At 50.3% G+C, this 21,134-nt stretch overlaps 1 protein-coding gene across 1 annotated transcript; it reads left to right on the top strand.

The window, feature by feature from the left end:
• Nucleotides 1-4,983: 4,983 nt before the first annotated feature.
• On the top strand, nt 4,984-19,638 carry LOC121271003 (trypsin-3-like). Its single transcript, XM_041176689.1, has 7 exons — nt 4,984-5,098; nt 5,467-5,697; nt 6,641-6,777; nt 11,442-11,582; nt 14,277-14,354; nt 14,995-15,072; nt 19,396-19,638. Exons 1-7 carry the CDS (start codon nt 4,984-4,986, stop codon nt 19,636-19,638), a joined length of 1,023 nt encoding a protein of 340 aa, XP_041032623.1.
• The last annotated feature ends 1,496 nt before the right edge of the window (nt 19,639-21,134 follow it).

Here is a 21,134-nt window from a genome sequence, read left to right as displayed (position 1 = left end):
TCACAGCCGGACTGGCTGCGATGCCTCTTGGAACCAGCCTCTTGGAGCAGGAGTGCGGTATTCGGCGATGGTCTGACCTGGACGGGGGATGTCACAATTCGAGCTGCTCCTGGCCTCCCCCCTGTGCAGGGGGGCGAGGGACCCCCCCCACCCTCCGTCTTCCCAGGCCCCCCGTGTCAGTCGCTCGGCCGGGGTTTGGGGCTGCGAATGCCTTCGACCAAGTTCGAGGGTCGCCAGTTTGCGGAGTGTGCGGTTGGGGGTGGGGGGGGGGGGGGTGGTGGTGGTGGGGAGGCTATGGGGATTCCGGTGAATTCCGGAGCCAGAGGTCCTTATTGTCGGAGGTCCAATCTCGGTGGGACCGTCTGGTCAGCCGCCAGCCCACGGTCGAGGATTTCCTCGAGGACGTCGGGGGTGGGGGGGGGGGGCTGGGGGGGTCAATGTGCTCCTGTCTGGGGAACCGTTGGAGCTGTGCTGGCCTCCTCCCCAAAATAATCCTCGCGGCCGCAGGTGGTGGGGTGGGTGGGTTGCCGGGTGGTGGTGGTTATCTACCGCCTTTGTTTGGCAGCTCCTGATCCCTGGCCCGGCTGCAGTGCTGGGCGAGTGAAGGGGTCCGGAATACTCCGGTTCTGCTGCTCTGTGTGAGATTCACGCTCGTGTTGACTTTGGCTTCGATGTTCTGGAGGCCTTGCCGGTGTCCAATGGAGGGCGATGCCAAGGCCTTCTTGACACTGGGCGGTGGGTAAGGGCTCGGCCACAGAAGGCGACATGAGGCCCGTTCCTGGGCCTTCCAGTCCTTCAGGTTGGGGGGGTGCTGAAGACCACCAGCGCCGATGGCGTTTGGTCAAAGCCGCCATTTTCCAGAGAAGCCTTCGGGGGAAACCTAGATCCCCAGCCAGCATTTCCTCAATGTCCTGCAGCTCTCTGGCCTCTGGAGAGCCAGGGTCAAGGGTTAGGCGAGTGGCCTTGACTTTGCGGGGCCTGGGGCTCACCGATGAAGAGAGCCAGGGAGGCGGGGTGGAGGGGGTTGGGGGGGTGGGATCAATCGCCGGTCACGTGTGGGCAGCCCATTCGGTGTCTCCAGTCACACACAGGCTTGGCGGTGGTGGACCAAGAGGCTGACCAGGCAGGACCAGGCCAGTCCAACCCCTTCCCCCGAGAGGGGACCCCATCCCAGAACTCATCTCAGCCGCGCAGGCCAGAGGGCAAGCTTCGGAAAGGTAAGGCGTTCGAAATTTATCTCGCAATTAGTCCCAACGAACAAAACAAATAAAGTGCACATTTTGTGAAGCCTCATCCTCAGGCCGGACGCTCATATTCTCCCAGCGGCCGCTCATATTGTCCCTGCGGCCGTTCATATTCTCCCAGCGGCCGCTCATATTGTCCCTGCGGACGCTCGTATTCTCCCAGCGGCCGCTCATATTGTCCCTGCGGTCGCTCATATTCTCCCTGCGGTCGCTCATATTCTCCCTGCGGTCGCTCATATTCTCCCTGCGGCCGTTCATATTCTCCCAGCGGCCGCTCATATTGTCCCTGCGGACGCTCATATTCTCCCAGCGGCCGCTCATATTGTCCCTGTGGCCACTCATATTGTCCCTGTGACCGCTCATATTCTCCCTGCAGCCGCTCATATTGTCCCTTTGACAGGTCATATTGTCCCTGTGGCCACTCATATTGTCCCTGCGGCCGCTCATATTGTCCCTTTGACAGGTCATATTGTCCCTGTGGCCACTCATATTGTCCCTGCGGCCGCTCATATTGTCCCTGCGACCGCTCATATTCTCCCTGCGACCGCTCATATTGTCCCTGCGGCCGCTCATATTGTCCCTGCGGCCGCTCATATTGTCCCTGCGGCCGCTCATATTCTCCCTGCGGCCGCTCATATTGTCCCTGCGGCCGCTCATATTGTCCCTGCGGTGGTTCGTTACAAGCGAGTGGCTTGTGAGGGCCTCTTGGAGGGAGAAGAGGCAACCACATGGTAGTGGGCCCGGAGTCACATGTAGGCCAGAGCAACAGACTTGGGTGAAGCAGCTGCAATCGCCATTAATTTTACTTCAGATTTACTCATTCATTGAATTTGAGTCCCAGGCCTCCCCCCACCTCTCCAGCTGCTGTGGTGGGATTTGAACTCATGCCCCTCTGCAGCCTCTGGATTACTAGCCCCGGCGGCATAACCATTGTGCTACCGCCCTGCCTCTCCTTTCCCATTCCTCGCATTGCCTCAGTAAAACCTCCCAAAGTCCTGGGGCCGGAGAGAAACGCTGTGATTTCCCCAGCTCGCTCTGACTCAGGTTTCATTGCCTTTTCACACAGCCTCAGTCCCAGGTTAGGGCCGGCTGTTGCTTTCAGTTTCCTCCTGGTTCCAAGAGCTACAAGGTCTGACCGAGCCGGATTAGTGTTCCGCGCTGGAGGAGGCACCCAAGGACACCACCTTCACCGCCCCCCACCCCCCCGCCCGCCTCTTTATTTGGAGATGGTTGCGTTGAGGATAAAGTCGATCCTGTTCTCTGCGCTGATTGTGGCCGGAGGTAATTACAGCTTTCACTTATTTAATCCTCCGAATGTGCTCTTAAAAACATGGGAGACAAGGGGCACCTTTCCAGAAGAAACCAAGGAACGTGCTCACGTTATGTTCCTGACCTGTAATTCCCTGCCTTGAGCTTTGCCTTTTATTCATTCAGACGATGGGACTGTTGCCCATCTCTAATTGCCCCTTGAGAAGGTGGTGGTGAGCCACCCTCTTGAACCACTGCAGTCCCTGTGCTGCAGGTACAACCACAGTGCTATGGCCCAACAATCGTCCCAGTATTAAAACTCTTAACGACTTTCTACTCACCTCCCACTCTTGCTGCTTCCCTCTCCTTCCTCTTTGTTTGCTTATTTCCTCTCCCCCCAGCCCTCTGGCTGCTTTTTATATCTTGGGTAAATGAGTTTGTTGGCCAACCAAACTCTAACTGCACGCCCTCCTATGTTCTCAATAGTTGCTGCTTGCAATCAATAACAGGGAGTGACTGGTGTAAGAATAAACAGTTATGGTTTATTGAGGCATAGGGCAGAGCACCAGGTCATACGTGCTCACTCAGAAACCTCCAGAACTAGACTTCCGGTTCCCAGTTACCCACGCTGTACAGTGATTCGTCGGTGCTGTCACATGATCAGTATGCTTGCATTCTCTTTAAGGGACAGGGTACCTCACTGCTTCCCACCGCCTACCCCCTCTCCCTCCCTCCCACTAGCTACCCCTCTCCTTCAGGGCTGGGAAAGGGATGATGAGTGAGGTGATGAGTTGGAAGCCCCAACAGTCCAGGAAAGGGAAATGGGCGAGCAGGAGGTAGGGAGACGGAGAGCAGGAGGGAGGGAAGGAGAGCAGTGAGTGGGAGGGAGAGGGAGAATGGTGAGCAGGAGGGAAGGAGAGGGAGAGCAGGAGGGAGGGAAAGGGAGAACGGAGGGCAGAAGGGAGGGAAAGGGAGAGCGGTGAGTGGGAGGGAGAGCAGGAGGGAGGGTGGGGGAGAGTTTTGGGAGGGAGAGGGAGAACAGGAGAGAGTGAGAGGGAGAGTGGGAGGGAGAAGGTGGAAGCAGATTGGAGGGAGAGGGAGAATGGTTGGCAGGGGAGAGGGAGAGCAGGAAGGAGGGAGAGGGAGACCGGGAAGGAGGGAAATGGAGAACAGCGAGTGGGAGGGAAGGGGAGTGGGAGGGAGAAGGAGGGAGAGGGAGAATGGTTGACAGGGGAGAGGGAGAGCAGGAAGGAGGGAGAGGGAGACCGGGAAGGAGTAATGGGGAGAGCGATGAGTAGGAGGGAGGGAGGGGATCAGGAGGGACAGTGAGTGAAGAGGCAATGTGCTTAATAACAAGCATGGCTCTTGTACTGTACAGTAACTGCGCTAAAACAAAAACGGAGAAAATGCTATTCAGAGAACTTCCCTAATTTACAAACCATGTTAAAGTTAAAATGCACTGTTAGAAGGTACTTTACACAGTGGATACCGAGGTTTGACAGGGAAGGTGAAAAAGGGCAGGAGGAGACTTGCACGACGCATAAACACCAACATGGGTCAGATGGTCTGAATGTCTTGTTTCTCTGCTGCACTGTTAAAGTAACTCTACTTAACTTGGGATTATACTGTTTGCGAGTATATTAGACACTGAGGTTCATTCAGTACAGAGTCTCAATCACCGGCACACAGTAGCCACAGTGTGTGTACCATCTACAAGATGCACTGCAGGAATTCACCAAGGCTCCTTAGATAGCACCTTCCAAACCCACGAACGCTACCACCTAGAAGGACAAGGGCAGCAGACACATGGGAACACCACTGCCTGGAAGTTCCCCTCCAAGCCACTCACCATCCTGACCTGGAAATATGTCGGCCGTTCCTTCACTGTCGCTGGGTCAAATCCTGATTCAGTGAAGGGTGAGTGTAGTCTCGGGATGAAGATGGGGTCACTGGATGAAGACACCTGTGCAGATAGCAAGCCCTGTGTTACAGTCACCTGGCCTTGCACCAGGCGGAATATATTAAAAGCAACACAGGTTCATCAGAATGGGCTGAAAGGGTTAAATTCTGATACCAGATTGACCAGACTAGGCTTGTATCCCCTCGAGTCTAGAAGATTAAGGGGTGACCAAATCGAGGGGTTTAAGATGATTAAAGGATTCGGAGGGACCAAATGGAGAAATTACTTCCTCAGGTGGGGATGGGTGTGATAGGGTCGGTCAGGGGGTGATGTCGGGACGCAGTTCTTCACACAAAGGGGAGGGGGAACCTGGAACTCACTCCCCCCACCACCCCCCAACCCCCACCCCCCAGAGCAGCTGTAGAGGCTGGGGTGGTGGTGGGGGAGGTCAATTGAATATCTCAAAAGTTAGATTGATAGGTTTTTGTTGGGTAGGGGGATTAAGGGTTAGGGAACCAAGGTGGGTAGGTGGAGTTAAGGGACGGATCTGCCCATGATCTGACTGAATGTGGGACAGATTCGAGGGGCTGAATGTCCTCCTCCTGTTCTTTTGTGGCTGACTTCTTTTCCACCGCTCTTCTAGTTTCAGCTGTCTCCTGTTCCTATGCTGATAGAATTGTGGGTGGTTACGAGTGTGTCCCTCACAGTCTCCCTTACCAGGTGTATATAACATACATTCAGAGGCCCTGGTGCAGAGGATCCCTCCTCAACTCGCAATGGATTCTCTCGGCAGCGCACAGCCACTCACGGTAAGTTCCGGAACACCTCGTCCAGGCCCGTGTACCCTGATCACGCCCGGCTCTACCCTCACCGCCGTCTCCACCAGCCCCTGGCGTGTCCGCTCGGCTGGCGATGCCAGGAAGGGCATCTTCTCACCGCTAAGGCACAGGCCAAGCGTGATCTCGCTGAATGGCAGGACAGGGGAGAGGGGCTGAATGGCCTCCTCCTGCACCCGAGTCCCTGACAGTGTTGATTCTCATTGTAGGTCCAACTGATTGAAATTGTGGCTTGAAGCACATGACCTGTCCATCAATGAAGGCTCCAGGCAGTCTCCGAGGGTGGTCAAGACTATCCAGCACCCCGGCTTTGATTACAGGACCACGGACAACGACAACATGCTAATCAAAGTGAGTCCTCCGGTCCAGTTCAACGAGGAGGTCCAGCCAATCCGACTGCCCAGCTCCTGCGCCAGCGATGGCACCCAACGCATTGCCTCTGGGTGGGGCAGCATGATGAATGGCGAGGGTAAGCGTGGGGGCAACACAAAGGGGCAGGAAGGAAAACTAGGACAAAGAACTCAAATCTGATTTAACTGACAGTGCAAGGTGTGTGGTAACATGTAATGTGTGCTTAAGAGAGCTGACCTGGTTCATTCTCCCGGTGAACTGGTCCGGTTCATTCTCCCGGTGAACTGACCCGGTTCATTCTCCCGGTGAACTGACCCGGTTCATTCTCCCGGTGAACTGACCCGGTTCATTCTCCTGGTGAACTGATGCAGTTTACTCTCCTGGTGAACTGACCTGGTTCATTCTCCCGGTGAACTGACCTGGTTTATCCTCCCAGTGAACTGACCTGGTTTATCCTCCCAGTGAACTGACCCGGTTCATTCGCCCGGTGAACTAACCCGGTTCATTCTCCCAGTGAACTGACCCGGTTTAATCTCCTGGTGAACTGACCTGGTTCATTCTCCCAGTGAACTGACCCGGTTCATTCTCTCGGTGAACTGACCCAGTTTACTCTCCTGGTGAACTGACCTGGTTCATTCTCCTGGTGAACTGACCCAGTTCATTCTCCTGGTGAACTGACCCGGTTTACTCTCCTGGTGAACTGACCTGGTTCATTCCCCCGGTGAACTGACCCGGTTCATTCTCCCGGTGAACAGACCCGGTTCATTCTCCCGGTGAACTGACCCGGTTTACTCTCCTGGTGAACTGACCCGGTTTATTCTCCCGGTGAACTGATCCAGATCCTTCTCCAGCTGAACTGACCCCGTTTAGACTCCCGGTCAACTGACCCATCTTTATTTTCCAATGATACCGATGGTTTTTGTTTACTGATTTTATGTTGAGCGACAATTGCCTCCCCAGCCTCATCCCACCGCCAGTGGCAATAATCACCAAAATCCTTCTTGTCAGATTTCCGAGCGCCAGCTATTTCACTAAACAATTCCTGATCTTTCACCCAATAGAACAGTTCCCTGATCGTCTGCAATGTCTCGAGGTCCCAATCCTCTCGGACACTGAATGTGGGAGCAGCTACAAGGACTCAATCACCCCCAACATGTTCTGTGCCGGATTCCTGGAAGGGGGAAAGGAAACATGTCAGGTAACAGAGTTGAGAAAGGGATCCTTCATAACAGAGCTTACCGAATGGTGTATCTACACCACAGGGATTGCAGCGGTTCAACAAGGCAGCTCACCACCACTTTCTCAAGGGGCAACTAGGGATGGGCAATAAATCCTGGCCCAGCCAGCGACGCCCACATCCCATGAAAGGATTTTTAAAAACCAACTGGTGGATAGACAGCATGAGAGAGAGAGAGAGAAAAGAGCAAGGTGGGGAGAGGGGTGAGAGAGAGAAGAAGTAAAGGGGCGAGAGGGGCTGAGAGTGAAAGAGGGGAGCGAGTAGAGACAGAGATGGGAGACAGGGAGAGCGGGAGCAGAGAGAGGGTGGGAGATAGAATGAAATAGAAAGAGAATGGGAGAGAGAGAAGGAGGATGGGAGAAAGGCACAGAGAGGAGAGAAAGAGAATCACAGAGAGAGAGAGGACGGAAGGAGAATGAGAAGAGAGTGACATGGAACGAGAGACAGAGAGAGGTAGAGAGAGAGTAAAGGAGAGAGTGAATGAGAGGGATGGGGAGGGACAGAAAGTGAGGAAGGGGCGAAAATGGAGGGAGACATAGAGTTAGAGAAAGAGAAAGTTAGCGGGAGAGACACAGAAATAATGCAAGGGACAGAGTGAGACAGTGGAAGGAGAAGCAAAGGGACAATGGGAAAGCGGGAGAGAGACAGACAGAGGGGAGGGAGAATCAGGCAAAAAGAGAGAAAGAGAGATTTAAGAAGAGAGAGAGACAGAGAGAGAGAGGAGGAGAGAAAGAGGTAAAGCAAATGAGGTATATATAGAGGTTATATACGGATGGATAGTTAGCTGGTAGATGGATGGACAGACGGACAAATGGATGGATGGACAACAGTCGATAATTTTAAAAGCAAAAAACTGCGGATGCTGGAAATCCAAAATAAAAACAAAAATACCTGGAAAAACCCAGCAGGTCTGACAGCATCTGCGGAGAGGGACACAGTTAACGTTTCGAGTCCGAATGACTCTTCAACAGAACTAAGTAAAAATAGAAGAGAGGTGAAATATAAGCTGGTTTGGGGGGGGTGGGTGTGACAAGAAGAGCTGGATAGAGGGCCGGTGATAGGTGGAGATAACCAAAAGACGTCACAGACAAAAGGACAAAGAGGTGTTGAAGGTGGTGATATTATCTAAAGGAATGTGCTAATTAAGAGTAAAAACAGGTGAGCAAGGTACAGATAGCCCTAGTGGGGGTGAGGTGGGGTAAAGGGAGCGAAATAGGCTAAAAGGTAGAGATAAAACAATGGATGGAAATACATTTAAAAATAATGGAAATAGGTGAGAAAAGAAAAATCTATATAAATTATTGGAAAAAACAAAGAGGAGGGGGAAAATCGGAAAGGGGGTGGGGATAGAGGAGAGAGTTCATGATCTAAAATTGTTGAACTCAATATTCAGTCCGGAAGGCTGTAAAGTGCCAAGTTGGAAGATGAGGTGCTGTTCCTCCAGTTTGCGTTGGGCTTCACTGGAACAATGCAGCAAGCCAAGGACAGACATGTGGACATGAGAGCAGGGTGGAGTGTTAAAATGGCAAGTGACAGGGAGGTTTGGATCATTCTTGCGGAATGTTCTGCAAAGCGGTCGCCCAGTTTACGTTTGGTCTCTCCAATGTAGAGGAGACCACATTGGGAGCAACGAATGCAGTAGACTAAGTTGAGGGAAATGCAAGTGAAATGCTGCTTCACTTGAAAGGAGTGTTTGGGCCCTTGGACGGAGAGGAGAGAGGAAGTGAAGGGGCAGGTGTTGCATCTTTTGCGTGGGCATGGGGTGATGCCATAGGTGGGGGTTGAGGAGTAGGGGCTGATGGAGGAGTGGACCAGGGTGTCCAAGGGGGAACGATCCCTACGGAATGCCGATAGGGGGAGTGAAGTGAAGATGTGTTTGGTGGTGGCATCATGCTGGAGTTGGCGGAAGTGGCGGAGGATGATCCTTTGAATGCGGAGGCTGGTGGGGTGATAAGTGAGGACAAGGGGGACCCTATCATGTTTCTGGGAGGGAGGAGAAGGTGTGAGGGCGGATGCGCGGGAGATGGGCTAGACACGGTTGAGGGCCCTGTCAACGACCGTGGGTGGAAAACCTCGGTTAAGGAAGAAGGAGGACATGTCAGAGGAACTGTTTTTGAAGGTAGCATCATCAGAACAGATGCGACGGAGGCGAAGGAACTGAGAGAATGGGATGGAGTCCTTACAGGAAGCGGGGTGTGAGGAGCTGTAGTCGAGGTAGCTGTAGGAGTTGGTAGGCTTGTAATGGATACGTAGATAACTTTGTAAGTAGATAATTTTAACATTACATGTCCAGTGGGAAACTAATGGGAGGGGATTGAGTGTCATTTTCCCTTCTCTTAGAATTTAGTTGGGAGTTAAACACGTTACTCTGGGTCTGGAGTTACTAGGCCCAGATTGGGTCCTTTCCTAGCAACAGAGCAGTTGGGGTTTTTAACAACAATCCGACAGCTCATGGCCACTTTTGCGGAGGCCAGTTTTTTATTTCCAGAATTTTCTTTAGACTGAGTTCGGATTCCCTGACAGGGCAGAGCCTGGGCAGGAACCAGGCCTCCATGTTTCTCTTCCCTGGAGTGAGGAGGGTGAAGATTGGGACCCTGGAGGCCTACCGGACAGAAAAACCAATACAACTTGGGAGATGTGACGAGCACAGGTCCGGACAGGTCTTGTTTACCTTAAAATGGAACTCAAGTTCAGGCCAGCGCCAGTCATTTCTGTTGTAATATGCCTTTAGGGGATAGCAGCAAGACATTGCCAGAAGGGATGTGTGTCATGAAGCCAGTCCCAGTTTCACTTGGGCCTGTGAGCAGAACACAGCAGACACAGCCCTGCATTTGATGTTTCAAGCTTTCTATCCATGTATATATGTTTAGACAAATAAACTCACAATGTGTTAACACAATCCCTTATGAGCCATTGGTGACTTGAATATCATTATAAAAACACAACAAATCCAAGTTTTACTGGTTCTGAGTGTCATCAAGAAGGCCTCTAGCCTTAGGCCTGAAACAAGGCCTATATTTCCAAAGTCCTGTTCACAGGCCCCAGGCCTTGAGCAAGCTCCAAGGCCAGGCTGGTGGAGCAGTCCAGGCTGAGTGTGACGGTTATGGGATGGAGAGGGAAGCAGAGAAGTCATGGGGGTCAGCACTGAGGGAGCTGTTAGAGGGTCAGTAATGAAGGAGTTGTTAGAGGGCCAGGACTGAGGGACAGCTGCCCTGTCAGAGGGTCAGTGCTCAAAGAACGCTGCACTTTCAGAGGGTCAGTACTGAGGGAGTGCTGCACTGTCAGAGGGTCAGTACTGAGGGAGTGCTGCACTGTCAGAGGGTCAGTACTGAGGGAGTGCTGCACTGTCAGAGGGTCAGTACTGAAGGAGCACTGCACTGTTGGAGAGTCAGTACTGAAAAGTGCTGCACTGTCAGGGGATCAGTACTAAGGGAGTGCTGCACAGTTGAAGGGTCAGTATTGAGGGAGTGCTGCACTGTCAGAGGGTCAGTACTGAGGGAGTGCTGCACACTTGAAGGGTCAGTGCTGAGGGAGTGCTGCACTGTCAGAGGGTCAGTACTGAGGGAGTATTGCACAGTGGAGGATCAGTGCTGAGGGAGTGCTGCACAGTCGGAGGGTCAGTACTGAGGGAGGGCTGCACTGTAGAAGGGTCAGTGCTGAGGGAGTGCTGCACTGTTGAAGGGTCAGTACTGAGGGAGTGCAGCACTGTTGGAGGGTCAGTACTGAGGGAGTGCTGCACTGTCAGAGGGTCAGTTTTGAGGGAGTGCTGCACTGTCGGAGGGTCAGTACTGAGGGATTGCTGCATTGTCAGAGGGTCAGTACTGAGGGAGTGCTGCACTGTCGTAGGGTCAGTACTGAGGGAGTGCTGCATTGTCAGAGGGTCAGTGCTGAGGGAATGCTGCACTGTCAGATGATCAGTACTGAGGGAATGCTGCACTCTCAGAGGGTCAGTACTGAGGGAGTGCTGCACTGTCAGAGGGTCAGAGCTGAGGGAGTGCAGCACTGTCAGAGGGTCAGTACTGAGGGAATGCTGCACTGTTGGAGGATCAGTACTGAGGGAGTGCTGCACTGTCAGAGGATCAGTACTGAGGGAGTGCTGCACTGTCAGAGGGTCAGTACTGGGGGAGTGCTGCACTGTTGGAGGGTCAGTACTGAGGGAGTGCTGCACTGTCAGAGGGTCAGTTTGGAGGGAGTGCTGCACTGTCAGAGGGTCAGTTTTGAGGGAGTGCTGCACTGTCGGAGGGTCAGTACTGAGGGAGTGCTGCACTGTTGAAGCTGCCGTCTTTTGAATGAAACATTAACTGAAGGCCCCTTCTACCCTCCCAGGTGGATGTTAAAGACCCCACAGCCACTATTTGGAAGGAGGGGGGGAGGGGGGTGGAATTCTCTTCAGTGTCCTGGGCCCAATGCCTCTGAACAGATTATTTGGGTCATTATCACATTGCTGTTTGTGGGAGCTTGCTGTGTGCAAATTGGTTGTGTCGTTTCCTCCGACAGTGACTGCTCTTCAGCAAATGCTCTCACTTGGCCTTGAAGTGCTTGTGACACCCTGAGGTCACAGGCGGCGCTGTGCAAATGCAGGTCCGCCCTTTCTCCTCGACTAACGGATGAGATTGTTCCTGCAGGCCGACTCAGGTGGGCCTCTGGTCTGTGCTGGGGAGCAACAAGGCCTCGTCTCCTGGGGCTTCGAGTGCGGTCACCCTGGTTACCCTGGCGTCTACACCAAGCTCTGCAACTACATTAGAGATAAAAACAAAAACATAGATAAAAACAAAAAAACTGCGGATGCTGGCAATCCAAAACAAAAACAAAAACAGAATTACCTGGAAAAACTCAGCAGGTCTGGCAGCATCGGCAGAGAAGAAAAGAGTTGATGTTTCGAGTCCTCATGACCCTTCGACAGAACTTGAGTTCGAGTCCAAGAAAGAGTTGAAATATAAGCTGGTTTAAGGTGTGTGTGTGGGGGGCGGAGAGAGAGAGAGAGAGAGGTGGTGGGGGGTGGTGTGGTTGTAGGGACAAACAAGCAGTGATAGAAGCAGATCATCAAAAGATGTCAACAACAATGGTACAGAAGAACACATAGGTGTTAAAGTTAAAGTTGGTGATATTATCTAAACGAATGTGCTAATTAAGAATGGATGGTAGGGCACTCAAGGCATAGCTCTAGTGGGGGTGTTTTTTTTAAAAAATAATGGAAATAGGTGGGAAAAGGAAAATCTTTATAATTTATTGGAACAAAAAAGAAGGGGGAAACAGAAAGGGAGTGGGGATAGGGAAGGGAGCTCACGACCTAAAGTTGTTGAATTCAATATTCAGTCTTTTCAGTCAGTCTTTTCTCATAATCCCCCTTTGCTTCTCTTATTTGTTTTTTTACCTCCCCTCTGAAGCTTCTGTATTCCACTTGGTTCTCAATTTCCTACCTGACACCTGTCATAAGCACATTTCCTCTTCTTCATCTTAATTTCTACCTCCTTTTTCATCCAGGGAGCTCTGGATTTGTTTGCCTTACCTTTCCATTTTGAGGGAAGCCCAACGCAAACTGGAGGAACAACACCTCATCTTCCGAATAGGCACTTTAGAGCCTTCCGGACTGAATATCCGTACACAGTTCACCAGATGTGCTCTCACCAACACCCTGCACAATTGCAGAAAAACATCCCTACTTTTATATCCCATTCCCCTTGCAATAAAGGCCAACATTTCATTTGCCTTCCCAATCACCTGCTGTACCTGCAGACTAACATTCTGTCATTCATACACCAGGACAGCCAGATCCCTCTGCACTGCAGAGTTCCGTAATCTCTCTCCATTTACACAATATGCGATTTTTCTATTCTTCCTGCCAAAGTGAACAAGTTCACATTTTCCCATATTATTCACCATCCACCAATGTTTTGCCCACTCACTTAACGTGTCTATAACGCTTTTCAGATTCCTTATGTCCTCTTCACAACTTACCTTCCTACCTATCTTTCTGCCATCGGCAAATTTAGCAACCATACCTTTGGTCTCTTCATCCAAGCTATAGATATAGATTGTAAATAGTTGACGTCCTAGCACTGATGTCAATGGCACTCCGCTAGTTACATCCTGCCAACACAAAAATGAAAAAGATGATCCCTACCTTTTACTTCCTGTAAGCTATCCAATTCTCTATCCATGCCTCCCCCTACACCATCAACTCTTACCTTGTGTAGCAACCTTTGAAGTGGCACCTTATCAAATGCCTTTTGCAAATCCAAATACACCACATCTACAGGTTCCCCCTTTTTCCACATTTCTTGTTACATCCTAACGAACTCCAATAAATTTGTCAAACGCAATTTCCCTTTTACAAAACCATGTTGACTATGCCTCACATTTTCCAAGTGCCCTGCTATAACCCCCTTAATAATAGATTCTAACATTTCCTTGTGACAGATGTTAAGCTAACTCGCCTGCAGTTTCTGGCTCTCTGTCTCCTCCCTTTCTTGAACAGAGGAGTCACATTTACTATTTTCCAATCTCACGGGACCTTTCCTGAATCTAGGGAATTTGGGAAAATTACAACAAATCCATCAACTATCTCAGCAGTTACTTCTTTCGAGACCCGAGGATGAAGTCTATCAGAACCTGGGAAGTTGTCAGCTTTTAGTTTTAATAATTTTCTCAGTCCCCTTTCTCTGGTGACTAAAACTGTTTAAGTTCCTCCCTCCCTCTCACCACACGATTTACAAGCATTCCTGGGATGTTATTTGTGTTTTCTACACTGAAGAGAGACACAAAATATCTGTTTAATGCTTCTATCATTTGCGTATTCCCCATTATTTTCTCACTGTTGCTATTAATATTATCATGAAAAATAAACTGTCTGACCTTATTTGCCCCATGCCAATTTGCTCGCGGCTCAGATAGTAACCCAGAAATTAGTGCCATTTTGGTTCTGCTTTTTAGTTTATCCCACAGCTGCTCATACTCCCTCAGAAGTCCTGCCGATGCCATTGGTACCCACACGGACCACGACCACTGGGTCCTTCCTCTCCCACTCCAGGTTCCTCTCCAGACCAGAGGAGCTGTCGTTGAGGCTGGAACCAAGCAGGCAACACAACCGTTCACAGAGAACTGTGTTTATTCCCCTCACCAAACAGTCCCCCCACTATCATTACATTCCTATTTACACCCCACCTCCCTCCACTTGAATGACTTCCTGCAGCACGATGCCTTGGTCAGCTCACTTGTCCACACTGCAGCCCCCACTTTCATCCAGATGAGCTGCAAGGGCCTTGAGCCTGTTGGACAAGTGCAAAGGGCTGAGGCCCCCTGACCTCTACCTCCTTGGCCCCCAAGACTACCTCACCCGCAGTCAAGCCCTCCAGTCTCTGAGCACTGACCCAATCAGAGGACTCCAGCCTAAGAGCTGTGACCGCCTCTGGGGACAACACAGTCCAGGTGACCACACTTCTCCACCTCCTGCACCCTAGATGCATCGCAGAGTCCAAAACCCGGACTCCAGCTCATTAGTCTCTGAGCTGGAGTTCCTCGAGCTGCGGACACTCACGGTAGATGTGTCACACAGGGACCCTCCATCCCTTGTGGGCTGCACCTTTTTGCCTCATCACATCCCCGTGAAGCACCTCGGTGGGGGAGTGATGTTTTACTTTGTCCAAGGCGATAGCGGAATGCAAGTTTGGGTCTTAAATGGTGTGTGGGGTTGACGTGTCCAGTAATGGCGATTGATTGTCCAGTAATGGTGATTGATTGTCCAGTAATGGTGATTGATTCAGGGTTGGGCCTGGACAACGTATCAATACAGACCTGAGGTCAACTGCTGCCAGAGTCTCTCCTTCCAGAATTCGCTTCTCAAATGAGGTCTTGAAGCTGATTGATGATTAGCCACGTCTGATTGCTGGGACTGTCACTTTAAGCCACATATATAAAGGACAGGGGCTTGACTGGGATCATTACCTGGGCTGGGATAAGCTGTAAGATGCAGGCTTTCCTCTTCACCCTGCTCCTGGGAGCGGCAGGTATGATCACAGATATACTGAAATGTGTGTGTGGGGGTGAACAAGCATGGCTGCTTGTCTGGCAATGTCTCCTCAAAGGGCTGAGCCCCCTGACTTCTACCTCCTCAGCTGTGACCCCCTCTGGGGACAACACAATCCAGGTGACCACACCTCTCCACCTCCTGCACCCTAGATGCATCGCAGAGTCCAAAACCTGGACTCCAGCTCATTAGTCTCTGAGCTGGAGTTCCTCGAGCTGCGGACACTCACAGTAGATGTGTCACAAAGGGACCCTCCATCCCTCGTGGGCTGCACCTTTTTGCCTCATCACATCCCCTCAAATCACCTCAGTTGGGCGGGATGTTTTACTTTGTCCAAGGCGCTATCAGAATGCAAGATTTTATCGTAACTTTCCTACGCTTCAACTGTGGGATAATTAACACTAGGCGTGTAGGGTGGACGTTTCCAGTAATGGAGACTGATTGTCCAGTAATGGTGATTGATTGTCCATTAATGGTGAGTGATTTTCCAGTAATGGTGATTGATTCAGGGTTGTGCGTGGACAACGTATCAATACAGACCTGAGATCAACAGCTGCAAGTGTCTCTCCTTCCAGAATTCGCTTCTCAAATGACCTCTTGAATCTGATTAATGATTAGCCACGTCCGATTGCTGGGACTGTCTCTTTAAGCCACATATATAAAGGACAGGGGCTTCACTGGGATCATTACCTGGGCTGGGATAAGCTATAAGATGCAGGCTTTCCTCTTCACCCTGCTCCTGGGAGCGGCAGGTATGATCACAGATATACTGAAATGTGTGTGTGGGGGTGAACAAGCGTGGCTGCTTGTCTGGCAATGTCTCCTCTCCCTGGTTACCCATCTCCATTCCTTTCCCTGGAAACAGTCTGAGACTGAACCTGTCAGCTTGCAACCTCGGGGTCACATTTGACCACTAGATTGGCTCACTGTCAAATCATTCCTATTTCAACCTCCCCAACATTGCCCAGATTCACCCCGACCCCGTCTCGTCTCAACTCATCTACTGCTGATACCCTCATCCAATCCAGCACTGCCCCGAGATGCAGCTATTCCCACAGATCCCTGACTGTTCTCCCACGTTCTACCCTCCGTAAACTTGAGGTCATCCGAACCTCTGCTGCCCGTGCCTTAACTCGCACTGAGTCCCACTCACCTATCATCTCTGGTGCTGGCTGACCAGCATTGGCTCCTGGTTAGCAACATATTGATTTTAAAATTCCTCCAGCACCTACAACCCTCCCTATCTCTATAACCTCCTCCAGCACCTACAACCCACCCTATCCCTGTAACCTCCTCCAGCACCTACAACGCTCCCTATCTCTGTAACCTCCTCCAGGCCCATCAACTGTCCCTACCTTTGTAACCTCCTCCAGACCCTACAACCCTCTCTATCTATGTAGCCTCCTCCAGCAACTACAACCTTCCCTATCTCAGTAACCTCCTCCAGACCCTACAACTCTCCTTATCTCTGTAAACTCCTCCAGCCCCTACAACCCTCCCTATCTCCATAACCTCCTCCAGCCCCTAAAACCCCCCCAATTTCTGTACCCACCTCCAGCCCCTACAACCCTCGCTATCTCTGTAAACACCCACAGCCCCTACAACCCTCCCTATCTCTGTAACCTCCCACAGCCCCTACAACCATTCCTCTCTCTGTAAACTCCTCCAGCCACCATAACCCTCCCTATCTCTGTAAACTCCTCCAGCCTCTGCAACCCTCCCTATCTCTCTAACCTCCTCCAGCCCCTTCACCCCTCCCTATCTCTGTAACCTCCTCCAGGCCCATCAACTGTCCCTATCTCTGTAACCTCCTCCAGCCCTTACAACCCTCTCTATCTCTGTAGCCTCCTCCAGCACATACAACCTTCCCTATCTCTGTAACCTCCTCCAGCCCCTACAACCCTCTCTATCTCTGTAGCCTCCTCCAGCACATACAACCTTCCCTATCTCTGTAACCTCCTCCTGCCCCTACAACCCTCCCTATCTCCATAACCTCCTCCTGCCCCTAAAACCCCCCCAATTTGTGTACCCAAATCCGGCCCCTACAACCCTCCCCGTTTCCCCAGTACTGGTGCCAGACCCCATGAATAGAAAACCAATTCTCCCACACAAATCCTACAGCCACACAGTCATACAAACATACTGACATAAGTACATACAGTTTAGGTGCAGGAGTAGGCTATTCAGCCCCTCGATGCTGCTCCATCATTTGATAAGCTCATGGCTGACCTGTTTGAGTTTCAGCTCCACTTTCCTCTCTACCCCCAATACCCTTTGACCCCCTCGTCAATCAGAAATCTGTATAACTCAGTTTTGAATATATTCAGTCCCCCTGTCCCCACTGCTCTCTGAGGAAGAGAATTCCACAGACTGTCCACTCTCTGAGAGAAAGAATTCCCCTCACCTACATCTTGAATGAGAGAGCCCGTTCTTTAAACTGTGCCCCCTAGTTCTAGTCTCTCCCACAAGGGGAAACATGCTCTCAGCATCCACCCTGTCAAGTCCCCTCAGAATCTTATCTGTCACAATAAGATCACCTCTCATTCTTCTAAACTCCAATGGATACAGGCCCAGCCTGTCCAACCTTTCCTCATAGGATAATCCCCTCATCCCAGGGATCAGTCATCACCCTTTCTGAATTACTTTCTAATACAGTTATGTCCCTTCTTAAATAAGGAGACCAAAGATGTACACAGTACTCCAGATGTGCTCTCAACAACACACTGCACAATTGCAGAAAAACATCCCTACTTTTATATCCCATTCCCCTTGCAATAAAAGCCAACATTTCATTTGCCTTCCCAATCACCTGCTGTACCTGCAGACTAACATTCTGTCATTCATACACCAGGACACCCAGATCCCTCTGCACTGCAGAGTTCCGTAATCTCTCTCCATTTACACAATATGCTACTTTTCTATTCTTCCTCCCAAAGTGAACAAGTTCACATTTTCCCACATTATTCTCCATCTGCTAATTCTTTGCCCACTCAATTAACCTGTCTATAACGCTTTTCAGACTCCTTATGTCCTCTTCACAACTTACCTTCCTACCTATGTTTGTGCCATCAGCAAATTTATCAACCATACCTTTGGTCTCTTCATCCAAGCTATTGATATAGATTGTAAGTAGTTGACGTCCCAGCACTGATGTCAATGGCACTCCGCTAGTTACATCCTGCCAACACAAAAATGAAAAAAATTGATCCCTACCTTTGACTTCCTGTTAGCTATCCAATTCTCTATCCATGCCTCCCCCTACACCATCAACTCTTACCTTGTGTAGCAACCTTTGAAGTGGCACCTTATCAAATGCCCTTTGCAACTCCAAGTACACCACATCTACAGGTTCTCCCATTGTCCACATTGCTTGTGACATACTCAAAGAACTCCAATTAACTTGTGAAACACAATTTCCCTTGCACAAAACCATGTTGACTCTGCCTCACATTTTCCAAGTGCCCTGCTATAACCCCCTTAATAATAGATTCTAACATTTCCTTGTGACAGATGTTAAGCTAACTCGCCTGCAGTTTCTGGCTCTCTGTCTCCTTCCTTTCCTGAACAGAGGAGTCACATATTTTTATTTTCCAATCTCATGGGACCTTTTCTGAATCTAGGGAATTTGGGAAAATTACAACCAATCCATCAAATATCTCAGCAGCTACATCTTTCGAAATGGGAGGATGAAGTCTATCAGAACCTGGGAACTTGTCAGCTTTTATTTTTAATCATTTTCCCAGTCCCCTTTCTCTGGTGACTAAAACTGTGCAATTTCCTCCCTCCCTTTCACCACTTGATTTACAGGCATTCCTGGGATGGTATTTGTGTTTTCTACACTGAAGAGAGACACAAAATATCTATTTAATACTTGTACCACTTCCATATTCCCCATTATTTTCTCATTGTTGCTATTAATATTATTATCATGAATAATAAACTCTCCGAGTTTTTTTGCCCATGCCAATTTGCTCGCGGCTCAGATAGTAACCCAGAGATTAGTGCCTTTTTGGTTCTGCTTTTTAGTTTAAGCCACAGCTGCTCATGCTCCCTCAAAAGTCCTGCCAATGCCATTGGTACCCACACGGACCACGACCACTGGGTCCTTCCTCTCCCACTCCAGGTTCTTTTCCAGACCCGAGGAGCTGTCCCTAAGCCGGGAACCGAGCAGGCAACACAACCGTTCGCAGAGAACTGTGTTTATTCCCCTCACCAAACAGTCCCCCCACTATCAATACATTCCTATTTACACCCCACCTCCCTCCGCTTGAATGGCTTCCTGCAGCACGAAGCCTTGGTCAGCTCGCTTGTCCACACTGCAGCCCCCACTTTCATCCAGACGAGCTGCAAGGGCCTCGAGCCTGTTGGACAAGTGCAAAACTCTCACTGCCCCCCAGTTCTACGTCCTCGGCCCACAAGCCTGCCTCACCCACAGTCACGCCCTCCAGTCCCTGAGCACTGACCCAATCAGAGGACTCCAGCCTAAGGGCTGTGATGCCCTCTGGGGACGACACAATCCAGGTGACCACACCTCTCCACCTCCTGCACCCTAGATGCATCACAGAGTCCAAAGCCTAGACTCCAGCTCATTAGTCTCTGAGCTGGAGTTCCTCGAGCTGCGGACACTCACGGTAGATGTGTCACACAGGGACCCTCCATCCCTTGTGGGCTGCACCTTTTTGCCTCTTCACATCCCCGCCAAGCACCTCGGTATGGGAGGGACGTTTTACTTTGTCCAAGGCGCTATCGGAATGCAAGATTTTGTCATAACTGGCGTGTGTGGTGGACGTGTCTAGTAATAGTGATTGATTGGCCAGTAATGGCGATTGATTGTCCAGTAATGGTGATTGATTCAGGGTTGGGCCTGGACAACGTATCAATACAGACCTGAGGTCAACAGCTGGAAGTGTCTCTCCTTCCAGAATTTGCTTCTCAAATGTGGTCTTGAAGCTGATTGATGATTAGCCACGTCTGATTGCTGGGACTGTCACTTTAAGCCACATATATAAAGGACAGGGGCTTGACTGGGATCATTACCTGGGCTGGGATAAGCTGTAAGATGCAGGCTTTCCTCTTCACCCTGCTCCTGGGAGCGGCAGGTATGATCACAGATATACTGAAATGTGTGTGTGGGGGTGAACAAGCGTGGCTGCTTGTCTGGCAATGTCTCCTCTCCCTGGTTACCCCTCCCCATTCCTTTCCCTGGCAACAGTCTGAGACTGAACCTGTAACTCTGTAACCTCCTCCAGCCTCCACAAATCTCCATTTTCCTTAAACTCCTCCAGCCCCTACAACCCTCCCTATCCCTGTAAAATCCTCCAGCTCCTACAACCCTTCCTATCTCTGTAACCTCCTCCATTCCCTACAACCCTCTGAGATGTCTGCTCTCCTGCCACACTCTCTCCCTTCTCCTTTAAATCGCTCATAAAATCCAGTCATTTTGACTAACCATTTGGCTGCCTGTCTCTGATGTCTCCTTATGTGACTCAGCGAGATACTTTTTTTTGATAATCAACCCTCTGAAGCTGTTTCATTATGTTAAAGGCTCTATAGAAACGTAAGATGTTGTTGTTGCTAATGTCTGAATGTGTGCATATGCAAGCGTTTGTATGTGTGTGAGTGTGTGTATTTGTGTGTGCGTATGTGATTGTGTGTATGTGTTTGTGAGAGAAGTAGGTGTGTTTGTGTGTACAGGTACCTTTCTGACTGTGTGTGTGTTTGTGTGCGTGTGTCTGAATGTAAATGTATATGTGTGCCTGTGAATGAGTGTCCATGTGTGTTTGTGTATTTGTGTGTGTCTGTGTATGTGTTTGTGTGTGTCTATGTGCCTGTACGTGTGAGACTGTGTGTGTGTGTGTGTGTGCATGTGAGTGTGATTGTGTGTACCTGGGTATGTTTATTTGTGTGTGAGTGTGACTCCGTGTGTGTGACTGAGTGTAAGTGTGTATTTATGTATGTGTTGACTGTGTGTGTGTGTGTATTTGTGTGTGAGTGTGTGTATGTGACTGTGTGTAAGTGTCTGTATTTGTGTTTGAGTGTGATTGTGTGGCTGTGTGTAAGTGTGCATTTGTGCGTGTGTGTGTGTGTGTGTGTGAGTGAATTTCGGTGTGTGATTGTGTGTAATTGTGTGTATTTGTCTGTGTGTGACTGTGTGTAAGTGGGTTTTTGTGTGTGTGTGTGTGACTGTGGGTGCATGTGTATGTGTGACTGTGTGTTTGTGTGTATTTTTGTGCGTGTGTATTTGTGGGTGTGTATGTGTGTGACTGCGTGAAAGAGTGCATGTGTGGCTCTG

This window comes from Carcharodon carcharias, chromosome 29 (genome assembly GCF_017639515.1).
Source record: "Carcharodon carcharias isolate sCarCar2 chromosome 29, sCarCar2.pri, whole genome shotgun sequence".
NCBI classification, from domain to species: Eukaryota; Metazoa; Chordata; class Chondrichthyes; order Lamniformes; family Lamnidae; genus Carcharodon; species Carcharodon carcharias.
This window is presented reverse-complemented; position numbering and strand designations above follow the sequence as displayed.